The sequence below is a fragment of the Polypterus senegalus genome, chromosome 12 (genome assembly GCF_016835505.1).
Source record: "Polypterus senegalus isolate Bchr_013 chromosome 12, ASM1683550v1, whole genome shotgun sequence".
Taxonomy (NCBI): domain Eukaryota; kingdom Metazoa; phylum Chordata; class Cladistia; order Polypteriformes; family Polypteridae; genus Polypterus; species Polypterus senegalus.
In genome coordinates, this window is record NC_053165.1 from 67,328,819 (window position 1) to 67,354,700 (window position 25,882).

The 25,882-nt window shown below is 36.3% G+C and overlaps 1 protein-coding gene across 2 annotated transcripts in view; it reads right to left on the bottom strand.

The window, feature by feature from the left end:
* Window positions 1-936: 936 nt before the first annotated feature.
* adgrd1 (adhesion G protein-coupled receptor D1) overlaps window positions 937-25,882 on the bottom strand; it is a 161,368-nt gene continuing 136,422 nt past the window's right edge. For both annotated transcript variants that reach the window (XM_039772048.1, XM_039772047.1), the window contains 4 exons: window positions 8,534-8,660; window positions 7,672-7,713; window positions 5,989-6,081; window positions 937-4,414 (listed from right to left, as the gene is read on the bottom strand). In XM_039772048.1, the coding sequence (XP_039627982.1) occupies window positions 4,319-4,414; window positions 5,989-6,081; window positions 7,672-7,713; window positions 8,534-8,660 (358 nt within the window). In that variant the 3' untranslated portion in view covers window positions 937-4,318. The remainder of the gene's footprint in view (window positions 4,415-5,988; window positions 6,082-7,671; window positions 7,714-8,533; window positions 8,661-25,882) is intronic.

The following is a 25,882-nucleotide window of genomic DNA, read 5'->3' on the forward strand; positions in this document are numbered from 1 at the left end:
AGTTTTCGGTCAGCCTTTATTTGAAGCTTGCTTGTAATTGAAATGGTCACAGCTTATATTCCTTCTGAAATGCATTTAAAAGAACTTTGTGCATGCATCTGTAAATTCTCAAATAAATTTGTGTATAATGATCCAAGGTCTTTGAATTTAAGTTTCTGAATCTTCTGGTAATTCTGTTAGAAATATACAGTACTGCTAGGCTTTAGGAGTTTAGCTAGGGTGCTGTGGACTTAATATGGCAGCAGCTCTGCTGAAATACTGCAGGAGGGAAATTATAGTAATTCATCTGCCAAGTGTGTAGAAATGTTAAACACCTTGGACAAAGGTAAACTGCCTGTTGCTTGTAAGGGTAATTGATAAGTCTTTATTTTATACCAAAATTTTACTGTCTAAATCTTCATAAAGTGTACTGTGCAATGAAACTAGAAGCATGCATTTGTGACTGTTAGTTAATATGCTGGGACTAGATAAAGATCACAGCAGTGTGTGCTCCACTAAACTCCATCGTGATTAGCTGGCTCTTATTAAATCAGTATGTCGGCATATTTCCATCTCAATGGAATGTCATTATATGGCATTTAAGTAGACACTAGCTAAGTTTTTTTTTTCTTTCTGAAAAGAGGGATAGGCCAGTTATTTTCTCCTGAAAAATGGACATTTTAAAAGATTTTTCCAGTTTTTAAATGCTAAAGAATTGAAATGTTTTATTATTTTAAAATGTTTTACTTGCTATGCAATTATGCGTTGAAAGACTAACAGTCATTACATTTCAAAAGAAATCTGCAAACTTAATTGTGCAATTGTGTATTCATGATTAAGAGAAACAAGAAATAATAATAATATATATGTAAAAAACTGCTAATGGAATGAGTATGCATGACAGAGTACGAACTTGTTCTTTTGCAGTATAACATTTTTTGAGTCTTTAGTCCGAGGGTTAATTGCAGAGAAGGTTTTCCAGTCAAAACATATACACACATACACTTTTACTGAACTGTATACAGAGAGAAATACTTGAGGCAGTAGGATATTAGGTCACTGGCTTTAGAATCTGGAGGAAACTTTTCATGAAGGCTCACTGAGACAGAACAACTGCTACCAGAATATTAGAGAAGAAAGCATCAATCATAAAGGCTGTAAAGGAGAAAGAAATTGCAAGTAGATCTAGTTAGATTGAGAGAGGACTAGTGATACTCAGTTGTAGCCATTGTGGCATTGTTCAAGTTAAACAATTCTAAATAAATTAATTACATAGCCATTATATTTAATTTATTTGATCATTTCTTTTTGGTGAGGTTTTGCCAGATACAGAAAACAATGAATTAAATAGCATTATTAACAGTAAAAAAAGGTCACAAAATGCTACAATCATTGCTGAAAATTACAGAAAACTCAAACTTAACAGAATAAGCATAATGAGAATTCAGTCACATTTTATCCAGAAAGATAATGAAAACAATATTAACTGTAGGACTTCATAAATGTTCTGCAGGTTCTTCACAAAGTCCATACTGTAAATATTTACACAAAAGATTTTTTTCAACAAACACACTCCACTTGACATTGAGCAATACACAAAGGGCAAGTGTTATTAATGACAAAGGCTAGGTGTCATGTAGTCTAGTAGATAATTACAGACACAGAGGGACTTTGCTGGAATCTGTATGTTTTTCACACAAAATGTTACACTCCAAACTCATCATGCTTACTAAATGTTAATTTAAAAATAATAATAATAATTAAAACTTTACATCAGCATTGTCCTTGGGTGGAATGAAATAATGCATACAGTATTATTTGTTATTGGACTGTCAGATAAGAGAAGCGGAAATTGAATATGGGATATATAATATCTCATATACTGTTGAGGCTGCAAAGAATAATTTTGCTTTATTAAGAAGAAATGCCACCGAATGATTAGATGAAAATACATTTTCTGCTTTGAAACCCAGTTAATTATGTGTGTATGCTTTCTGGGTTGTGTTTGGCAATGGGAAATAGAAAGCTGCAGTTGCCTGGAGGGTGGCAGGAGCTAGAAAACACAGCAGTAGATGCCTTTTTGGTCTGTATTAGCCCTTTTCACAGTGCACTGATACTCAGAATATCTAAAGTGAACTTTAAATGTATCTGTTATATATAACACCCTCATAAAGGGCTTTTCCTTAAACAGCTTTAGTGGCTGACTCAAGGTAGTGCGCAGGAGAAATGTTACTGAAAGGATGAATAAAACAAATGACCTTCAAAACTTCAGCCTTTGTTTGTTTTTTCTTTTCAAGCTACTCTCGGTCACTTCTTAGTTAATAGTGCCACTGTTCTTCTTTTTCAGACAGTTTTTAAGTGTGTGTGTTTCTTTTCAGCTTCCTTCAAGTTTTGACAGCAGGCAATTCAAGTGAAATAGTGTTATCTCGTAAAAAATACACTGAAATAATAGGGGAGAACAGAGTAAATAAGCATATTTCTATCAATTGTTTATGCCTTACTGACAGCTGAAATCAGTTATTTATCTTTTATTTTCTTGTTTCTGGTATAATCAAACAATGCTCCAAAAATACTCAAGCTTAATTAGTATTCATTGTTGTTTTTTGTACAAATACATACATTGAAAACAAATTTAAAAAAGCACATTTTCATTTCCTTTTTTGATTCAATTTGTAAGCATATAGCTTTATTCTAAAAAATACCCTTTGCCTGGACTTTTATATGTGGAACAGTTTCCAGGGTAATATTTTAATTGAAAAGATGGCAGGAATTTTGAGAGTTACAAAGTAAATTAACCACATCTTTAGCAACCATTTTTATGAAAAGAGATGGGAAATATTCTATTAAATCCTGTCATCCATTACACCCACACTGCAGTACAGGGACAGTCCTTGCAGGTTATGATACAAAGCATGAACCAAGCCTTCATAAAATGCCAATCCATCACAGTACTGACCTCACACAGTCACAACAGCCAATTTATAGTTTGTAATTAACCTAACAGTCGTCTTTGGTGCAGTCCTAGAACAAACCCCATATATATACAGAGAGCGAGAGAGAACACTCTGATTGATTAGATACAGAAACCACGTAATATTCTGTTAATTCAATCATATACCATTATTACCTTGATTTATTTAATCTATCCATTCGTTATCGGAACCTGCTTTACTTAATACAGAAACACATGAAGACTGAGCCTTTCCAGTCTTCATCATATGCAAGTGTTGATTATCTATTCTTGGTCATGTTCACACATACGGTGGCATACACTGGCCCAAATTAGAGCCTCCATTTATTCAAACATGCCTCTCTTTGATATGTGGAAGGAGCTGACAGTGTCTGGAGAAAATAGGCTTGACTTCAAACTTTACACAAAACGTGCGACAGGGAAACAAATCCAAGTCACTTAGAAGAGTCACTCTAACATTCTGAATGATTTGTTTCAGCAATCTAACCATTTTTGTTAACCATCAAGGAGCCATGTTTTCTTAGAGCAGCTAAAATTACAACGGTGATTACTAATACTTAATTTTACTTTACTTTTGTTTTTGACAAAAATCTTGTATTAATACTTTTTGATGCCCTTTTTTAATAAGGTTTTACTATCCTAAATAGGGCTACCCCACTTTTCTCTGTAATATTGAAACAAGTTATATTAGTTCATTATTGTCATCCTATATGTTTAAAGCAGTGTTATTTGTAGTTAAACTTGGTTTATTGTGAACTGCTTTCATTAAAAATATATATGATGAAAGACACTATAGAAACAAAGGCTCAGAGATTTACCAAGGCACTTTAGATTTACGTTAGAATTTGTTTATAATATAAATAACCAAAATGTCTGACAGAATCAGCAATCAGGTGGAGGCAAAACTGAAATGTCAGCTGTAGTCAATTACATTTAGAAAAGTCTTTAATGTTTGGCTTCCCATCTTAACCAAAGTGATTAGCGATCCTGTAAAAATGTTCTTTCCTCAAATTTAATCAGTTTTATAAAAATATGAAGGCATCTGGATAAAAGATACCAGACACCTCTGTTAAAGAATGCTGACACACTGAATATCCAATTGAGCACACATAATAATAATAATAGTAATAGTAATAATTATTACAGTAAAAACCATGATGTGATAGCAGCCTACAAAAAATAAAGTGTTTCTAGAGCTTCTCAGTAACTCTGGTAGTAAGGAATTTAATCAAGTCATATGCTGTTGAGTTGTACTTCTTCACATACACTTTTCAGTGCCAGATTCCATTTTCCATTCAAATTGTTTTTAGTTTTATTTTTTTCTTTTATGTCAGAAGTCCTCAAGCAGATATCCTGAAGTCACCTGTGTTACACTGCAGATAGATCAATACGATTGGCTGAGTTTGTGCTTTTATCCCACGTATTCATTTTGGTTGGAGTTGCACCTGGTCTGTTTCCATTCATCTGTACAGGGAAAAAAATTAATTAATGGCATTTTTTAAAACCGTGTTTTAGGTACAGTGATTTCTAATTCTTTATATACTTTGTGTTGAAGAAGAGGTTTGATGTCTAATGCAGCTGCTTTTTGTGTTGCCTTTCATTGTAAATACACGAAACTGCTAAATGTATTTTTTGTATATTTCATTTTCCTTCTCCTTGTAACACTTTTATTGGATTGGCGTCAGAAAGCACAGCTACAAGATCAATACAAATAAGTGTCAGAAATACAATCAGGGCCCAAGAGACAAATTGCATTTATTGAAAGAGCTTGGGGATGTTGTGATTTTTGAATGCTACACCATCATATTAATTCATTATTTTATGTTATGACTATGACTTAATTATTGTCTTTGTTGTCCACTATTATTTATTTTCATTTTTCATCTACAGTACAACAGAATAATCATAAAAATGGAAGCAAAGTTTGATTAATCAAAAAGTTCAATTTTTGTCACATGATGCATGTTCATGTGAGCATTTTCAGCTTTTCTCTTTCTTTTATTAGACAGAAGCCTGAAAACAAGTAGTAGTTCATTGTATTGTACCGTAATGCCTGCTATACCTAATGTTTAATGTTAAATTGAAGATTTTTGCTTTAAAGTATTAAGTTGGGAGGTATAATTAAATCAATAAAATGTTTAAGTAAGTGGTTCAATTTATATATAAATGATTAAACTGCTTGTCCTTTATTAGGATGTGTAATCTGCAGTACACAGTATTTTGCATTGTTTTTAGAAGATGTTCAGGTAAATGTAATTGATTGGCCAATACTGAGATGTGAAAGCAAAAAAGGACAAAAACATTAATAATTCTTTGGTTTACACTTGCACCTTTAGGTTGTACACCCAAAAAGCACATACATTTTATTATCTGAGAGCATGCCACGGAAGCTTGAACATATAAACATTCTGCCACAGACACAAGCCCTTTTAGACTTTTAAGAGTGTTACTGTAAACTCTGTATTGAAAAGTCCTGCTGTTATGTTTTTTTTTTTAAAGTGCCCACATTTTGTGTGATGGTACTCATTTATTTCTGTTTCCTTTTTTTCCAAAGCAGTGTATGACAGTACCCAGATGCTATTATCATTTATGCTACATGTATTTCTTTAGTTTTTTGCTATGGAAGTTGACTGAGCATATTATATGTGTATATATTTTAAATAAGCATGTTTTGTTCCACTCTTTTCTCTATCCGCTAACCCTTTTAATAAACTTTCTTAACCTAACAGTAAGGCAAAAACATTCCTAAGTTCCTGTTTGCGCATGTTACACTCAAAACACATTCACACTCATTATAGGGCACACTATAAAGTCACTGAGAAACATAACTTGTATATCCAAGGGATATGGATGAAACAGAAGCAAATGAGGAAAACCCAGACAAGCACACATACTTATAACCACTGTTTCAATCAGATGCTTATTGTACCTAATGTCATACCCTCATTTTTTTTTAGGAAAAAAATTATTCTTTAAGTAAGTGTTTATAAATTCACTGATATGTTTGCCTTAATTCATTCAAAGAAAGAACAACTCACCACATCTGAATTGAAAGGTTTCACATTGACATTCCTAATGGAGCTGCTGGTTAGAGACCAAACTTTAGTTTTGTGCTTAAAGGCAGCTCGGACCTGCAAAACAAAATAGAATCTCCTTCCTTAGAAATATTCCATGATGATCACTAATACATCATTCTTTTTCACTGCTACCCTTCCTTTTATAGGTTGTGCTTTATTTTTTTAAGAGTTTATTCACGCCTTGTTAAAAATGTTAGCATCGTATATTAGTTGGACTCCGTCTTGGTTGACCAATTCAGGACACATCAAAAGGCTGTTGCCCCAGTAGTATAGAGGCAGAGAGGTACAACTGAATGATCAAGGCTGCTCCTATAGAAAAGCAACAAAGGGTGGACAGCATAATGACCTACTCTACAATAGCAATTTATTTATTTATTTATGAACTGTGTGTCTGTCTGCGGAGAGAGTGTCAAACTTGTTGTCAAGAGGTTTACTTACCTCAGCACTGACATTCATGCCTCTGGTGACTCTTTCATTAGGTCGCTGGACAGGGGTGTGTGGCACTCCCAATACCTGTGTCTTTAGAGTCCTGGTGCATCCTGTCTTACTAGATGGTTGCAAGAAATGGATGCTTTCTAGTGACCTGATATGAAGACTGAACTCTATTGGTACTGTGTCTCTTTGGAGAATCTTTGGGTACCACTGATTTGACTTTGTGTCCAATGAGCGGTTGCTCACAGAGTCCCAAATGAAGCACATTACCTGCATTTTGAGGGAGCATCAGTTACAGCACTACGGTCATGTGGCAAGATTTCCCAAAGGTGATCCGGCTCGCAGGATCCTCATTGTTGAGGACCCAAGTGGCTGGACCAGGCCAAGGGGACACCCACATAACACCTGGCTGCAGCAGATACAGGGTCATTTTTAGAGGGTGGGACTGAACTGGGTGTCTGCCTGGGGGGGGTTGCCAACCAGGATCCCAAGGTGTTTCGTCGTGTGGTGGGTGCAGCAACGCACTGTAGCAGTGCATGCTCCCTGACCTGACTTGACCTGACCTACCAGTTCTGTTTGTCTCATATCTATTTACTTGGTAGAACACACCACTTAAATAAGCATCAATAGGACATTTAAAAGTGACCACCTATCCCAGTCCAGATATCACCATATACTATATTAAATAAGTGGTTTTCATTAAAAGAAGAAAGGAGGCATAACAAATGGAAGACATAGCCCTTTCTATTTAAGGCAGCTTCCCCCAGGTATGGGTACTCATGTGTATAAGCTCAACATCCTGCTTTTTTTTACTGACACCATTTAGAGAAAAGCCAAGCAAAATGACACCTTTTATTGGCTAACTAAAAAGATTACAATATGCAAGCTTTCGAGGTAACTCAGGCCCCTTCTTCAGGATTACATCTTGCCTGAAGAAGGGGCCTGAGTTGCCTCGAAAGCTTGCATATTGTAATCTTTTTAGTTAGACAATAAAAGGGGTCATTTTGCTTGGCTTTTCTCTACAATCATAATGGCTAACACGGTACAACACCCTAGTACCACTGACACCATATACAAAAGAAAACAATATTAATTTCACCATGACAGAAGAGAACTGTAAACTTCATTCTGAAACTTTGGTTGAATATTACACAGAAAATGGAGCCTGACACAATACTCTGTCTTAGTGTTTCATAAAGAAGGCCGTCTTACCTCAGAGTTAAGAAGACAATGGAAGAGAAAAATGAAGAATCCCTGAAAAACAAAGAAAGCTGATTCAGGTTTGTTCGTCAGTATCAACATTAGTACTCTGTCTTCCCAGTTGCCTTATCAGCAGGGCATGCATACTTGGTTTGGGTTTTCCCAGCTTTGCCTGTCAGCTTGCCTCTCACTCCAGCTAGCTGAAGCCTACACCTACAACAAATCTCTGATTTATCATGCCATCCCAAAACAAACTCTTTTTTGCCTATTTGTTCATTTTTTTCTTGATGTAAGACAATTGACAAACAGGTGAATTATTAAGCTTGTTTTAAATAAACCAGTTGCAGTATTTTTCAGTGTGGTTAATGAGGGGGCAAAAACATATAGAATTATTAAGCTACCTGCAGCTTCACAAATAACATGTAGTAATGGATACATGGCTAATGGCAGTGTTCTTGGATTGGTGGTTGAAAATTTCGTATTGGTTGAAGAACTGTTTACCAAAATGGAAAAGGTTAAACAGGTGTACTTTGTTCCAGCCATTGCTACTGGAATCCAAAAAAAAACTGCTCTTGTATCTTTCTGTTTTAGTTTGTTGAGACAGTGCTTCGTTCATATTAGAATTGTAGTGATTCACCCAGTGTATTCTCTCTATATTGGTTATGTCTGGGCCAGTGCTTCAGTTGATGAGATCACACTCAAGCAAAGCTCAAATCTAGCAGGTGAGAGATGGGTGGTATAACTAAAGATTGTTATTTGTGAAACTAATCAGGTGTTACAGTATTTGCTTAAAAGTGTAATTAGAATGATTTCTTGGGTAGCCTTAAAATGGTGCTGTCAAAGTAAACAAGCTGGAAAAATGTAGTGTACATACCTGCAGAGAATTGAATACTGCAAACATGTATTGAAATGCAAGAACTTGTTCATTCACTGCAAGCACCCCAAAAATCCAAGAGATTCCTAAGATTGGTAGAAGCACGGCCACAGCTTTAGTAGTGAGTCTGTAAAAGAAAATGCAGTATTTATGGTTTAATTAATGTGAATCAGTCGGCCTGTCCAACTGTTTTTCTTTTTTTTTAACCCACTCTTTCCAACTGCGGGTCACATGACACTATACTGTATTTTGGCAGCAATGTGCACAAAATAGCAAACACCTTTAGAAAAAATACAAGCTCATTTCATAGCATTTCATCTTCACAGATTCTGAGATAAGCTGCTTGGTGCCTCTAAATTAATACGCACATTTTTGGAAAAGTGGGTGTGACTATAATATCTCCCAAATTCCATGTAGGAATGAGATGAGCATTCCCCAGCCACCGAGACAATGTTCATGTCAGGAAGTGATCCTAAATAAATGGAGCTGTGAGACAAAATATTTTACCACTGTATACCTGCGTCACCCATTCATTCAGTTAATTGTTTTATTAATCAACTTTCAATGAGACATCATCTTAAGGAATTGTAAAACGCACACAGAAGTTAAGCGTAAGTCATAAAATGCATTCATGTTTTGGAAAGACAATTGACTGTTGTCTGTTAAACTTCATAATGCTTTCTTTAAAAAATAATAAAGTCCATATCCTTCAAAAAATAGGGAAACGCTCAATGAAAGCTTAAAGCTTTTATGCCCTTCTCTGTTCTATTGTGTTGGAGAAAAGATAAGCTGGTGGAGCAGTGTGTGGAGGGGGGCGGGGGAGGTTGTTTCAGGAAACTGGCACAGCTACAATTTCCTGAAGTGGTGTGGGTAGCACTTAAATGGCTGAGCTTTTGTCAGGACATTTGGAGAGTTTTCATTGTTTATTAGAAAGAGTCTCGAGAGCAAAAATGGATTTGCTTGGATAATGTGTTTAGTTTGCATATCTACGTTTTAGTTTTCTGATTTATAATGGGATACACTTTCTGGGTACTAAGAGCTCAAAACAAATGTACATTATATAATATGCTTGTGCAGTGTTTATAGTAGGCCGTCTATAAAACGAAAAAATTTGTGTTATTTTTCTGTGATGTGTCTCTTTTTCAGTCCAAGGTCCATGACTATGCATTTTATAACTGGTTCTCAGTAAGTCTCTATATATTTAAAGTCATGATTTATTTCTGACTGTAATGTAACATGTTTGTGGTGTGGCTACTGCAGATCACCCTACTCATGGACTCAAATCCATAACTTCCAGCTTCTTAACCATCCCACAAACTGAAAAAAGAACATCAGTTAATACATTTTTTTCTAATATTTTGCTTCCTGAAACTTTTTTGGTGATAATGATAGAAAGTTTCAAGATGAATGCAAATGTATTTTCAGGTAGACTATATCACGTAGGAATTTGGAGAAACATTTAGTGTGTTCAACTGCCTAATGATGTTGGCACATTGTATTAGTTAAATTGAGCTATAAATGTTGTGCTGCTGATTTTCATTAGTACTCAGAATTTGATGCTTCTTGTTTTAATATCTATAAATAGTCAGTCAACATTGAAGGATTTACCTACCCTAATACTGCTTTTCCATTGTTGCAATGTCTTCATGAAACCTTTCACCATGTTCGCCACTGCCAGCATCAAGATTAGCAGGGAAGAAGTCCAAGTGTGAGTGCAGAACATGAATTTATAGCAACATGTTGCGCTTCATGGTTTTGTATGCTTGAAGCATGCTGTCACATAGTTTGATGTAGTTTGGTGCTCTGTAGCTCTCAAATAAAAATTTTTAATCAATGGTTTTGAATGCTTTCCATTTGATTTCCTCTGTCCCTAGTAGTAGATCTTCAAATTATTTGCTATGGATGACATGTCTGATTAGTGGACCTACAAAAATGCTTTCCTTGATCTTGGGATCAGTTATTTGTGGAGACATCTGTCTCACATAGTGAAATGCTTCACCATCCTTGTGATTGCTGTGATTGCTTTCACATACTTTTTTTATCAGTTTTTTATGAAGGGGAAACAAAAATATCTTTCTTGAGTCAACAAGTGGTTCATGTGCCACTTTTCTGTACTGGAGACAACTGCTTATGGATCAGCAATCTTTAACATATATACACGCTGAATTAATGCCATTAGTATTAAATTACAAGAATAAGTGATCACAATAAAACTGCATGTGATAGGACAAATTAAAGGTGATTTTTGTGATCAGTAGACAAAAATCCATAAGATACACCCAAAAGTGTTTTGGAATCAAACCTTTGTTGTCCAGAATCAGCTAAGGGAAGGAGATTTCTTCTGGACGGGCTGCTGTTACTTTTTTCCGTGAGGAAACGATGAATGATTTTAAGAGTTAATAAAAATTATGTTATACAGACTATTTCTGGAGTGAGTCAAATCAACAGTAAGAAGACTGAAAATATGGTAAGATGGTACAGACTGTTTGTTTTGTATTGACTAAATATCCTAAAACCAACTGTCTCTGAGTAAATGCAAACTAATACAGAAGAATACAAATTAACAGTAACTTCTTAAATCAGGAAAAATATTGATGATGTATTCATCATAGAAATAAGTACTCTGTCTAATGAGAGATAAGGATGATCAGTAATGCCCATTCTCTGCAGAAAGCCAGTGATATGGCAATAAGTAGGCACTGTGAATTTTCAGAAGCTATCTCAGTATTGGATTCAGGACTGTAAAAACAACTATCAAAATGGTGAAAAATTACTTCAATAAAAGCTCTAAACAATGGTGTATATGTGTCAAGGTATTAGGGTGAAACAGATTACAAAAGGAAATTCGCCTGTGGAGAAATGCCTCCTTGACAGATGAGCTTAAAAGTTTCAGTAGCTGTTTTGAAACAAACAACATGCAAACAGCCAAAACTCTTATGAGAGTACAAACATGGAAAGCTGCAGGTCCAGATAGCATTCCTGGCGACATATTTAAAATGTGTGCCTATCTGCTGGCAGGTATCTTTTGCAACATCTTCAATATGGCTCTTGATTAGGCTATAGTCCCTACTGGCTTTAAGACAACAACTGGTGTTCCTGTAGCCAAGAATCTTCAGTCATGTATCTGCATGACTACCCGCCTGTGGCACTCATCCTTATCATCATGATGTGCTTTAAGCAGCTGGTCATGGCCCATATCAGGTCCAGCCTCCCACACACAATGGTCTTGCATTAGTTTGCCTACTGTGCAAACAGATCAAAAGAGCAAGCAATTTCAACAGTCATCCATGCAGCACTAATCCACCTTGACAAAATGAAAACTTACATGAGAATATGGTTTATTGCCTTTTGCTGTGCATTGATCCCCCCACTAATATCAAAGCTCAGAGTCTTTAAAGTAAGCACCATCTTATTCAGCTGAATCAAGAACTCCCTGACTGGTAAGCCTCCGACTGTCAGACTTGAGGAATTTTACTTGAACACTGGAGGACACAAGGACTGTGTGCTTAGCATTTTGTTGTGATTGTGTTGCCAAGCATGAGATAATTCACAGTAGTGGTTCTCATTACTAACAATGGCCATTCAAGGACAGACAAGAAGTTAAACATCTTACTGGACAGTGTAATAACAATATATCCCCAAACGTCAGAAAACTTTTATAACCAGTTGTGGCCTTGGAAGGAACCATGTGACTCTTTACATTAATGAGGTAGCTGTAGAAAGTGTGAGTAATTTTAAATTCTTGTTCCTCCACTTCATTGAATATCTGTCAGGGTCCCTCAGCACACCAATGATTCAATAGCACCTTCACTTTCTGAGTGGTCTGTCAAAAGTCCATCTGTTTCCCTGGATCACCTTTTTCAGAATCACAGCTGGAAACTTGCTGACTAGCTGCATCACAGTCTGGTATGGCAGCTGTAGTGTGAAAGGCCACAAGACTTGGTAAAGGGTGGTTAAAAAGGCCCAATTCATCATTGGTGCCTAGCCAGCATCCTCAGAGAATATTTATTAAAAAAGATGCCTAAAGAAAGTCCCTTTCATTGTGGCAGACACTAAACCCTACCAGAAAAACATTTGCCCACTGACAGATGGCAAGCAGAATTGTGGAGTTCAATATCGTACCACCATAATCGCCAGTATTACCTGTCCCCAGGCCATTAAATTGTTAATTCCTATGCAGTCATTAGTTTGACCTGTGAAACAAAAATCAATTAAGAGTACACCTGCATTTTCTATCAGTTTGCACAAGCCGTTCCATTACATTGTGTTATTGTTACTTGTTCCGTCTGATACAGTGCATGTTTATATCTGATTTTATTTTTATATATTTAATTTGGAATAACTCCATGTTTATTTATATGTGTTTATTTTAAAATATTATTGCTGTATTTATTAATTAGTGTCTGCAGTATCCTTCTATAATGCACTGCTTGCCACCACACAAAGGCTAGCAACAAATGCTTTTTACTGTACAGTAAGATATAATAACAGTAAATGGAATTAGAGGTATAGAGTAATTTCAAATCATAATGGGTCTACAGTGTGTTTGATATAAGTTGGTCCCATCCTGCACTTAAAACCTGCTACCTCATGTAGATCTTCTTAGTAGAATGAGAAAGTAGACGGTTAGCCTGCTGTGCTAAAGGTGCATTGTTATTCTACATCAGTGTGGTGTAGGGTATGTTACTATTGTCCTCGATGCAACTGTATAATTTTGTTACACTCTTGTTTTAATTTTTTTAAATTAAAAATCCTTGCCTTATGACTACCATATTCCAAATTCAATATAAAAGTGATGCTTCTTGAGCTACAGGCATGTTTCCCCCTGGACTTGTAACTTCAGGTTTGCTTTCTGATCTAAATGACCATTCTTACAGTTCTGGAAGTTACAGTACCTATTTTCTAGTTCAAGGTGATGATATTGTAGCATTGCTTAATATAAGAGGCTTTTTTCTTTATTACACTTATCTACTTGAATATTCTATATTCAGTAAATAGTAATACTGCTTTTGCCACCCATGTAACAACTTGTCCCACAGTTTTTATAGGTTTGTCCCTCTGAACTTGAACTTTCAGCTTCAGGCTAAAACAGCCTTGTGAATGAACAGAAAAAAGCAACACAGCCCAATGATCTAAACAGTTGTTCTTGTAGCCTGGAGAAAATGTATAATCATTCTTCTTCAGTGTGGCATAGTGCTATTACCTAATTTTTCAGTGTGATGAGTGTTCTGTTACACTATCCAATATTTAAATGAGACATCCTAAGCACCCCTATGACCCTGTAGTTAGGATATAGCGAGTTGGATAATGGATGGATGGATGACTGGATCCTAAGCAAACAGCTATTCCATTTTGACACCGAAGTCAAAGGCTGTGGCTTTCTAGTTTCAATCACTGCCCACAGGACTAGAACCTTTAACTTAGTATGAGAAGCTGCATGGATCTACAGTTAACCTTTTTCAGTACAAGGTGGTTATTAAATTGTACTACTCAGTTGCAGTATGCTCACACACCAATATGGTTCTCTTCTGTCAATGCTTTTCCTTCTGAAATTGTTTAATGGCATCATCTTGTCCATGAAACAGTGATGGTCTCATCCACCAGTCTTTGTTTTTGTAAGTTTTCCTAATCATCAACTTTAAAATACACACCTCAACATAATTTTGCAATGATGATAGAGCACAAACTGCCCAAGTTTCTTAACCAGGGACAAAAAGGTCCCATTTCTTGCAAGTCTGACCCTGCAAGCTTGTGGCTTAAATCCATAACACCACACTAGCACCTTAAAGTGTAACCTTTAAAGAAATGATTAGTAAAGTTGGAGAAAAACTTAAGTGCTGCACAGTTGAAGAGATGGGCATATCTTCTTGAAAATGCATTTGTTTCACTAAAGCTAGGTTAGACTTTTTTAATTAAATCAGGGTCAAGGGGGGAATTGGAGTAGCACAAGCATTTTAATGGGTAACTGTAGCAAATTAACTTTTTCTCTTTAATAAATTTGACAGGGCAATTGCTCGCTTTGGTAATGACATATAGTATAAGTTACTTTCATCACTGTACCACCTTACCAGATGGTACCCTTAAACTGAAAATATCTCCCATTTGAAGTATCAGTTGCTGACTGGCCTCATACAAATCCCTGCACATCTAGAAACTCAACAATGCATACAAAACAGCCACTCTGCTTTACTGCACTTGCTTGGTATGTACTATATGGGATGCAGTTGCCTAATTACAATGTTGGATACCCGAAAGAAATTTTTCAGCAGAGTAAACAGTGAAATGCCAGAGTGGCCCAGTGTGAAAAGGAATAAATTGTCTGTCATAAATGAATATGTTAATCATGAGCTTTGACTCTTCCTTAAAGATGGATGACATTAATTAAATATTCAAGTCATCCCTGACTGCAGCAGAAACTATTCCTCAATCTTTGACAGCTAAAGATAAAGACCCAATAGCAACTTGCCGTGATTGATTTGTGATTGACTCACCATTCCCCTGCCTTCCTGTGTAAATCTGATTTTTTGCTTTCCTAACAATGTGAAATCTGGGACGTGAGGCACTGACCATTTTAGAATTTTTCGCTGGATGTGGACTTCATTCACCTTGTTAGGATTCCTTGGCATTCATAATTATATCTTTTGAATTGACTTTTTCAAAAATGATTTTTTAAATTGTGGATTGAGCAATAACATAACATTTTCTTTATTGGTAATTCCACTTCAGGGTAATAGGAGGATGGAGTTTTTCTTGACAGCATTGAGAACGAATTCAGAACCAGCTGAAGACAGGGCATCAGTCATCACACACTCACTCATTCACACTATAATACACAAATTTTTAGGATTTGGGAAGAAAACTGGAGCATCTGCAGAAATAAGGAAAGTTTCAATACAATACTGGGCAAATTATTGAAACTTTGATAGGGTGATGCCTGAGGCAGCAATACATTATATAAGATTACATTTAATAAGTTCAAAATACATCTCACATTTTTCTGATATCAGTTCCCTTTTGTTGACTCTTAAAGTCATTCGTGTGCTAGAGCCTTCTTTCATTGCTGAGTATGAAAACTTTATTTAAACAATACTGAATGAAAACATGTGAATACTTTTCATTTGGATTTTTGTGTCTGTTGGCTTATAGCTGTAATGGAAAACAGACAGTGTAGCTTCCACCTGATCATTAAATTAAACTATGCACAAATCAGGTCAGGTCGGGGAGCATACATTGGTACATCGTGTTTCCGCACCCACCACATAACAAAACAGCTCGCGATCCTGGTTGGTAACCCCTCAGGCAGACACACGATCCAGTCCCAACCTCCAGAAATGACGTTACATATGACTCAGCCAGATGTTACATGGGTGTCCCCTTTGCCTGGTCCAGCTACTTCAGTCCTCAACAGTGATGATCCTACGAGCCGGATCACCCTTGGGGAATTGTGCCACATGGCCGTGGTGCTGTAACTGATGTCCCTCACAATGCAGGTAATGTGTCTTATTCGGGACTCCATGAGCAACCACTTATTTAACACAAAGTCAAACCAGAAGTACCCAAGGATTCTCCGAAGAGACACAGTACCAAAGGAAATAATGATATCCTTAAAACAAATATCTTATGTCACATATGTTTTTATTTCAAGTCGGCTGAACATTCCTAAAATTTCTAGAATTTTCATTCTACAAAAAGGACTTGCCTGTTGTGAAAGACATTCATTGACATCTCAGAGGAGTCTAAAATGGTTAATAATACATTCATGTACATGGGCAAAGCCCTAGACAAAATAAAAATTCTAAATATGGTTTCCCTCTAAATGCTCAATCAGTTAAAATTGGTAGATGTGAATCTAGTATATTTTTTTTACAGTAACTGCTTTTAACTGCTTTCTCCCATTTCATTGTACTTTTTCAACCTTTTAATACTGCAGATGTTTAAAGAGAAGTGAAAGTCAAATTTAATTTCTGAATTAAAAGTTTCTTTATTAAGGATTTTCTTGTCTACACTATACACAATTCTGTCCATGTTATCGTTACAGGTGCAGCATCCAATTTTGTTTTCACTACAGTTTTATTTTTTTTTTTATCTTTATTACTTTCTTCAATGGACATTGAGGGCAGTTTGGTGGACATTGCTTTATAGATGACTACCTGATGCATGCATGTTCTAGAATAGAGCTCAAATCCATCACAGGACCCACACATGAACACTCACAATTACAACATGCCAATCAACCAATAGAATAGAATCACCAATCAATCTATAGGAGGTAAGGAAACGAGAGGTCTATAGGATGCTTTGTTTTTATGAAAGCAAAAATCAGAAGCCATGAAACAGGCAGATAGTAAAAATGAAGTAGTGACTAAAATGGGTTACAGCAAAAACACAAACTGTTTTTAATTTTTTTTGCCTCTGGTTTACATTATTTACCTAGTTTGTATACATTGAAGAATTTGAGATGTGCAGATTCTGTTCATCTAGTTTATTTCATTATATGAACTTTGTTTTATATTATTAAAAATAATTAGTGATGTTTTTGAGGCCATTTAGTTTTTTATTATGGGCTCCATCATTTTGTGTCCAGCTGTCATGACATGGCTCCTGGTTTCTAGGGGTGTAGTTTCAAAGGTCACAGTCTCTGGGGGTTAATTCATGAGGGGTTACTCAGCAGCCATTGCGGAGGTTTGTAGATAAATATCTTTGAATACTTTCTTCATTATTTCTTTATTAAAAAAAAAACAAACTTTTTAAGTAATAAACGATTAGCAACAGCATTTTGACTTTGACTTTTGTTTTCTGTCTTGACAAAAATTCAGCTTGATCTCCTAGTTTTTGATTCTTATGCATTTTGTTTTGACTACATCTTGTTTCCTGGTCCTTCTTTTAACACATTGTCACTTCCATTTGAGATAGAGTGTAACAAGACTAGGCAAGAACATGAAAATCATTCAGGCATTGGAATACAAGGTAAAATCACTGAGAGGAAGTGCTCATCTTTCTTCCCATCATTCCTCCTATAAGATGTTTGCTGAACACTTGAAGTTGCCAAGCAACATGCTTAAAGGTAGAGAGAGAGAGAGGAGCAAAAGGTACAAAAAGAAGGGAGGTTAAAGACAGACAACTCAAAAGAGGAGAAACAAAGGCCAAGGCTCAGAATAGATAAGTGATTGTGATCTGTGAACTTTTTAAACTTCTGGATGGATGAGAAAAATTCCAAAAATAATGGATGAGTGAATAATCTGTTCACATATATCCATCCATCCGTTATCCAACCCACTATATCCTAACTACAGGGTCACAGGGGTCTGCTGGAGCCAATCCCAACCAACACAGGGTGCAAGGCAGGAAACAAACTCTGGGGAGTGCGCCAGCCCACTGCAGGGCACACACGGGACAATTTAGAATCGCCAATGCACCTAACTTGCATGTCTTTGGACTGTGGAAAGAAACCAGAGTACCCAGAGGAAACCCACGCAGACACAAGGAGAACATGCAAACTCCACGCAGGGAGGACCCAGGGAGCGAACCCGAGTCTCCTTACTGCGAGACAGCAGCGCTACCACTGCGCCACCTTTACTTGATGTCTAAATAAAAAGAGTTTGATTAAACAAGCACACCCATCTCTCAATCTCCTTCTGCTTTTGTGTAGAAGGTTACGCATTATTCTTGCAGATAAAAAGAGAAGGACAGTTCAGTAATTTAGTACTGGTTTGTTATTTCTTTTATTCTTTCCTCCTTAATTCCCATATTTGCACACCTATTGAATTCTTTTCATTTATGGATTTAAATGTAGACATATTTTGTATATTTTGCTGGAAACGTAGCTATGGAGATGTATACATTTATAGACATGCTTTTTCCTTCTCTTGTGCTAATCGTTAGTGATCTCTATTAAATGCAATTCTGTTCAGAAGCAGTAATAATGAAAAACTGACTGATTTTGAAATTGCTTAGCAGTGGTGCTTTTAAAGGTAAACTAACATTTTTTCAATAACCATTCTTTTGATCCTCTGCACAATGTGTTTTGAAAATGTTCCTTGTGAATGGCTGTTTACAAAGGTTGATTTTAATATTGCATGTCTCTGGATAGCATTTTCACAGTTTTTGATTCAGAGCACCACAAAGGGCCTGTATAGTTGTAAATTATGTTTAACCGTAACACTGCAGTTTTTTCCCACTATGACAATGCAATACAACATAAATTCTGACAATAATATTTAGGTTGATTTCATTTTTTGTGCAGTGCATTTAATAATGTCTCTTTTAAAATCTTTATACAGAACATTATTTAAATATTTTCTTAATAGTATTATACTACATATTATGACGGTGAACATTATCAAGTGAATGATATAAATAAAAGTTTCAAACCATGCTAAATCCATTTCAGTGTCATGGTGAGCTGGCACCTATCCTTGCAGTAATATACTAGGCACAAGGCAGGAATTGGCCTAGAACAGGTCCATTGATGGACCCACTAACACACACACTCACACAATTCAGAGCTTCCGGTTTATATAACCTGCACATTTTGGGATGTAGGAAGAAAACTAGAGAACCTGGTGTTATAATACCCATGTAGACAAATGGAGAACAAGCACACTACACAAAGACAACATCTGACCACAGGATTCAAACAAAGGATGCTGAGTCTGTAAGACAGCAGTGATAACTACTATATCGTCCATATAAATTGTTTGCTTTTAAACTGCTTTTTTGCCCTGTGCTTTATTCTCATTACATTTGTAAATAATTTTGTCTGTTAAATATATATTTACTGTATTTATACAGTCGGTGTTAACAAAATTAATTATGTTTAAAATATAAATGCAGTTCTGTTGTGATATATGCATATACTTTTTTGTGTATTTTTTTTCTTACCATTTTAATGATCATACTACCATAGAATTACTGAAATGTTCCACAAATCAGTAGACACTATCATGGTCCACAGGAATTAAGAAGATAGTGCTATTTCTTATTATGATGCAAATTTTCTGCTGCTTCAAGGACTTTGGCTGAATTTCAATCCTGGCCACCATCAATGTAGTGTGTACCTTCCTGCCATAACTTCATGAAATTTGTTGCTTTGGTTTCCTTCCACGGCCTGTGTGTTAGGTTAGTTTGCATATACTTGGTTCAGTACAGTTATTTATCATTATGATTAGCAATGAAATCACAGAATTCTTTTTACGAGACTATCAATTTTTGGCATTCCCCTGTGTAAAGCATAAGATGCCAGAGCCAGAAGCAGCAGGTGTACGGCAGGATGTCTTTAGAAACTTGCATTTCCGAATGATGTTAGCATAAGCATATAGAGAAGCATACAGAGAATAGCCTGCTCCAGCATGGAATTCATTTTCCAGATAATAAATTGATATTTGTGATTACATACTATAGCTTGTGTACATGTCAAATTAATAACTCAGAGCTTTTAGGAGGAAAGGGTCTTAGTCAAATGAAACGTAGTCATTTCATTGCTTTACACTGCTAGAACAATGGGTTGCTTTAATTGTTAATAGGCTCTTAATTAGTATTAAATAGCAGTTATCAATTAGGCAGAAAAATCCTAAAGTCTCTCAGTGCAGCCACATTAACTATTTAATGAAAAAAGTTTGATGTGCTCATTAAACAGCAGGGAGCAGTTCAACATAAATAAGTCCTTTGCTTTGTAGAAACATATCTACACATTGCACATTGCCAGTGTGTTTTGTATTCTTTGAGCTTTTCTTTAAGCTGACAGACAGATGTCTGCTGCACAGCGGGTGTTGCAAACTGTTTCACCTTTTTTGAGGGCCATTCTTTTTAAGTGAAGTGTTTTATACCCACAGCTTCATTGTGCTATATTAATAAGTAAGACCTTAGGTGGTTGATACAATTATGTCAATTCTGTCTAATCTAAGAATGTCAGGAAGCACTGAAATTACTCAAACCTGTCCATTTCCCCAAAGAAAGGGTATGTGACAAAAGGGGTGATATTACTGACGGTTAGTTTAGGATCCTTAAACTCAGTAATGTAGATCATTTATGTTTCTCAATATGCTGTTCTTTTGTCTCTGATGCATAGACCTGGACTAGCAAAAAAAAAAAACTTCATGAATAAAAGTATAACACTAACTGGTCAGGCAGAATTGTTTAGCACAGCGGCCAGGGTGATTCAGAGAGGTAAAAAGAGGAAACTGAAGCTTTTACCTTTCTTTATGGAAGCATCATTCATTAGCCATAGAAGTGTTATAAGGATCATCAAAGTATCAAAAATCTGCTTCCACAGATAATAAGCTCTGCCCCAAAACATACATATGCAGATAATTGGAATTATTTTAAACAAATGAAGATGCTGTATTTAAATAAGAAATGATGAATTTTGTTGTCTTCTTACTCTTCAATTATTTTTCATTTCCCTTCTCTACACACTGTGTGCTGTATTGTACTAGACAATGGTAACATCTTCTATCTCACCCAAGAGTTCTTTGAGCTAATTTGTCTTCTCATTTTTAACAACTTTTTGATTAGATGTCACTAGACATCTTTACTACATCCACATATTTTGCTTGCTCTGTGGAATTGTATTCTAAACAGCACCACCACCATTGCAGCTCTGTTGTACAAGTGGTCATGCATGATTGTTCACAAAGGCTCAACCCGAAGGGAAGAAGGGTCATAATTTGTGCATGACTTCCAGGTTCCTATTTTAGACTAATCTTTAAGGGACGTTAAATACTAAAAATCAAGTAGAATAAAATTTTAACTAAAATAGCTAATAGGAAAAAGAGAATGTCCAAATTGAGAGTGAGGTAGCTTATGTGTTTCTGTTGCAATCCCAGATGTGTCACATATACCATTTTACAAACAAAGTGGATGCTATAGTTACGTATTGCAGGAAGTGACTTTATGTCACTCTTTGTCCGAGATGCATATGGCACTAGTGCCAGTTTTCAGCCTTATGCTCTGAACCTATGGCACAGTTTCTTTCAATTCCTTTTTAGAGATTTATTTGGCTTGTAGATTGGATTTTAATGTGCAGTCAGTGTAGGAGTAGGCTTTTAAATGAAAGAGAGGAAAATCACCACCAATGGAACATACAGTGATGTACAAGATTGTACAGTAATGTATACTGATGATGGATGACAAAACTTTATCACCACTCCCTATAATTCCAACCTAATATATTGCTGATATATTTGAATAACATGCCTGCTAGGTGAGAAGGTGTCAAACACTAATTTAATTAGTGTCAAAGTGAATCAGCTGCAGTGTATCTTCTTAATTTCTAGACTTAATTTCATTGTCCTGTGTAAAAAAAAAAAAAAATCCCAAGGAACAGTATCATTGAAGTTCCATAATTCCTGTTATGCAAAGAATACAAAGGAGAAAGACAGCAAGTTATTTTTACAGAGTAATAAAAACGTTTTTTGACCCACAAAACTGATATGTAAAATATGTTTTATTAACTGGAAGTTCAATTCTGATAATTCTGGACCCTTTGCTTTGAGGCTAAGATTCCTGTACTTTATTTGTTCTGGATTATTAAATATCAATGTAATGCCCTTTGTCTCTGCATGTGCATGTATGTATGTATATAAACGCCACATTGGCTGGTACACTTATTTAACAGGGTGAAGATTGGAGTATTACATTCTTTTTAAAGTCTGAATCACAATCTGATTATTAGGTGGTTACCTACCAGGTAACACTTGTGGTTGGTCAGCCAGTCGATAAACATCCGCCATTTCCTTTCAGTTGTGAGAAGCAGGTCATAGATATGTGATACAGTATCTGGCAAATAATACAAAGAGTACACAACATATTTTTCACCTTATTGGGGGTCGTCAGGTGTACACACTTTTGCATCTCCTTACTCCCCTTACTCTTTGCTTCTCACAACTCAGAGGAAATGGCGGATGTTTGTCGACTGGCTGACCAACCACAAGTGTTACCTGGTAGGTAACCACCTAATAATCAGATTGCAATCTATACATATAAAAGGCAAAGCCCTCACTGACTCATCACTAATTTTCCCACTTTCCATATAGGTGGGAAGCTGAAATTTCATGTGCTCATTCCTTGCAGTGCACTTACAAAAGTTAGGTATGTTTCATGTCCTATTGCAACACCCAAGGGGGGATATGGGTGTACCCCCTAAACTGTACATATAGATAGGGGAAACCCCTCCTCACTATTTCTGCGACTTCCAATATACGTAGGAAGCCTAAATTTCCCCTGCTCATCCTTTAAACTGTACTTGCAAACGTTAAGTATGTTTCATTCCGCACCATGCCCCATAATGAACTTTCAAAAATAACGTCTTCTTTTTGGCAGTTCTCACCATAATGCTGTAAGGAACTTTTGGAACTGGCCTGTCCTTTTTGTGGTTTCATTCCTTATTTCCATTAACAGATGATTTATTTCACGGCAGAGACGCACAAGGCATGCCCCCGGTGCCCCTTCCTTTTTCCACATGGCCACTGCCCGCGAACCTACCACGTGGTTGACTCCCTGCCTGTATACATTAACAACATCCCGCGCTCATGTGCCTCCTCACTTGCTTCCTTACTTTCCTCAGTTGTTCGTCGTACTCACTGCTCCCTTCTTCTTTACTCCACCACTTCAAGCCGGTTATTGTTGGCCTTGCTTCACCTCTTCCTGCTGGTGACTCCTGCCTTTTTGCTACAATCATCAAATTCACTCTCAATACTAAAATAAGCCTACAACAATTACACTGACAATCAATTATGTTATTTTTAAAATGTTTCCTTTTCTCTTTCATAACTACTTTAACACACTACTTCTCTGCTGCGAAACACAGGTATTTTGCTAGTGTATATATATATATATATATACTGTATATGTGTGTTATGGTCAAAACCCAAAGTTCTGCCAGTTCCCAAATTGGCCGGCCGTTTCGGATTTTGGCCGTGAGGTGTGGCCAAAGTCTGAATTACTAGAAATGACCAGTGTATATGCTACTTTTGCAAAGTGGCGAGAACTCCCTGGCCAAAATTTGATGTGCTGATGTAAGACTGTCCGCTCAAGGTGCGAAGATGCCTAAAAATTTCAGATGTAGATTCAGAAGTGAGTTTTCCATTCTGCACAAGAAATTGCATGAGAAAGTGCTCAAGGCGGGTCTTGTTCAGAAAGCGGACACCATTAGAGACAGCCTTCCCCTCACCCAAACACTAAACTTAAAGTCAATAAAATAGGTCCCTGATTTAAGTCACTATTTTAGGGCTAAAATGATAACAGAAATGTGAATCCTACATTTATACCTAATCTTAATTATTGTGAAACAACAAAGTGGCGTCCGCTTTCTGAACAAGTGCCACCAAGGCTACACTCGATGCAATTGCACTACTAAGTGTGCAACAAATCACTGCTCATGCCTATTTTCTTCTGACTTTGGCCAATCGCCCTATGCCATTTCGCAAACTGGCTGGTCAAATCACGAAATCGAAGAAAAAGATTGGACATTGTCTGGTCAATTTACAGCAACATTGGCCATTTCCTGATTTGGCCAGACACTTCCCACTTTGGCCGATTTCGGGTTTTGTGCCGTATATATATATATATATATATATATATATATATATATATATATATATATATATATATATATATATATATATATATATATATATATATATAAATAAATTAATGGAACACTTTTTAATCAGAGTATAGCATCAAGTCAATGAAACTTCTGGACTATTGATCTGGTCAGTTAAGTAGCAGAGGGGGTATTTAATTAAAACTGCTGATCTACTGTGATTTTCACGCACAGCCATCTCTAGGATTTACAGAAAATGCCAGAAAACTGGGAAACTATCCAGTGAGAAGCAGGGCAAAAAAGTCTAGTTGATGCCAAATGTCAGAGAAGAATTGATTCGAGCTGATAGGCAATAGTAACTCAAATAACAAATCATTATAACCGTGGTATCCAGAAGTGCATCTCTGAATGTACAACATGTTGAACCTTGAAGGAGATGTGCTACAGCAATAAAACACACACACTGGGTACCACTCCTGTCAGCTACGAACAGGCAATTGAGGCTACAATTAGCATGGTTCACTAAAATTGGACAACAGAAGATTGTGAAAACGTTGCCTGGTTTGCTGAGTCTCGATTTCTGCTGACACATTTGGATGGTAGGGTCAAAAACATGAAAGCATGGATCTTTCCTGCCTTGTATCAACAGTTCAGGCTGCTGCTGGTGGTGTAATGGTGTGGGGGATATTTTCTTGGCACACTTTGGGCCCCTTAGTACCAATTGAGCATCATGAGTATTGTTGCTGACTATGTTCATCCCTTTATGAGCACTTCTTCTGATGGCTACTTCCAGCAGGATAACACACCATGTCACTGGTTTCTTGGACCTGACAATGAGTTCACTGTACTCATATTGCCTCCATAGTCGCCAGGTTTCAATCCAATAGTGCAACGTTGAGATGTGGTGGAATGGGACATTTTCATCATGGATGTGAAACTGACAAATCTGCAGGAACTGCATGATGCTATTATGTCAAAATGGACCAAAATCCCTATATATACACTCAGTGGCCACTTTATTAGGTATACCTATATATGTATAATTGTTTTGAATATTTTGTGCTACTGGGAAACTGAATGCAAATTGAAATTGAAATCATTAATAATTTAATGACTGTTTATAAAGAGTTAAATAGGTTAGGTAAAGTTTAAAAAAACAATCTCCTCACAAGAATTTGGTTAATAAATAAAAACATTACTGAATGATGATCTTTGCTAAATGACAGTGTTTACAAAGCAGAAAGCATTTAGAGAGCAGCAGGTAATGCATTGTTGAGCTCAATTTGTTTGTTCTTTTCCTTTCTGATAACATTCATTAAGTGTGCGTTGCATAAATGGGTATTTTTTTACCTGCTTTTGTGACTGATACTAAATATGGCTGAGGGATTTGAGCTGATGCCAAACATTATCAATCTTCGTAATGTGTATGGATTTGGGCAGTGTTGTTATGCTGCATACTGTATTTGCTTTATAATGCATTCTGCCCATGCCAAACATCCCCAATGGTGCCTCTGTTGATTTCATATTACTTTATCTTCCCCTAGCAGCTTAGTGGGGCCATTCAAAGTTTGCTACTTTCACCTGTTTCTTTTCCTTCTTGAAATCTTAGAAATGCATTTTCTTCTACCATTGGGAGATAAGTACAGTACAACACAAAAAGTAATACTTTTATATTGGACAGAGGTCTGCATTTTCTTTTAGTTTTAGGCAGGAAACTTGAGACTGCCAGCAGTCCAAAAAAGATTTAAAGACAGAATAAGTGGATTTGAGGGCAAGCAGAAATACCTCAAAGATACTTTATTTTT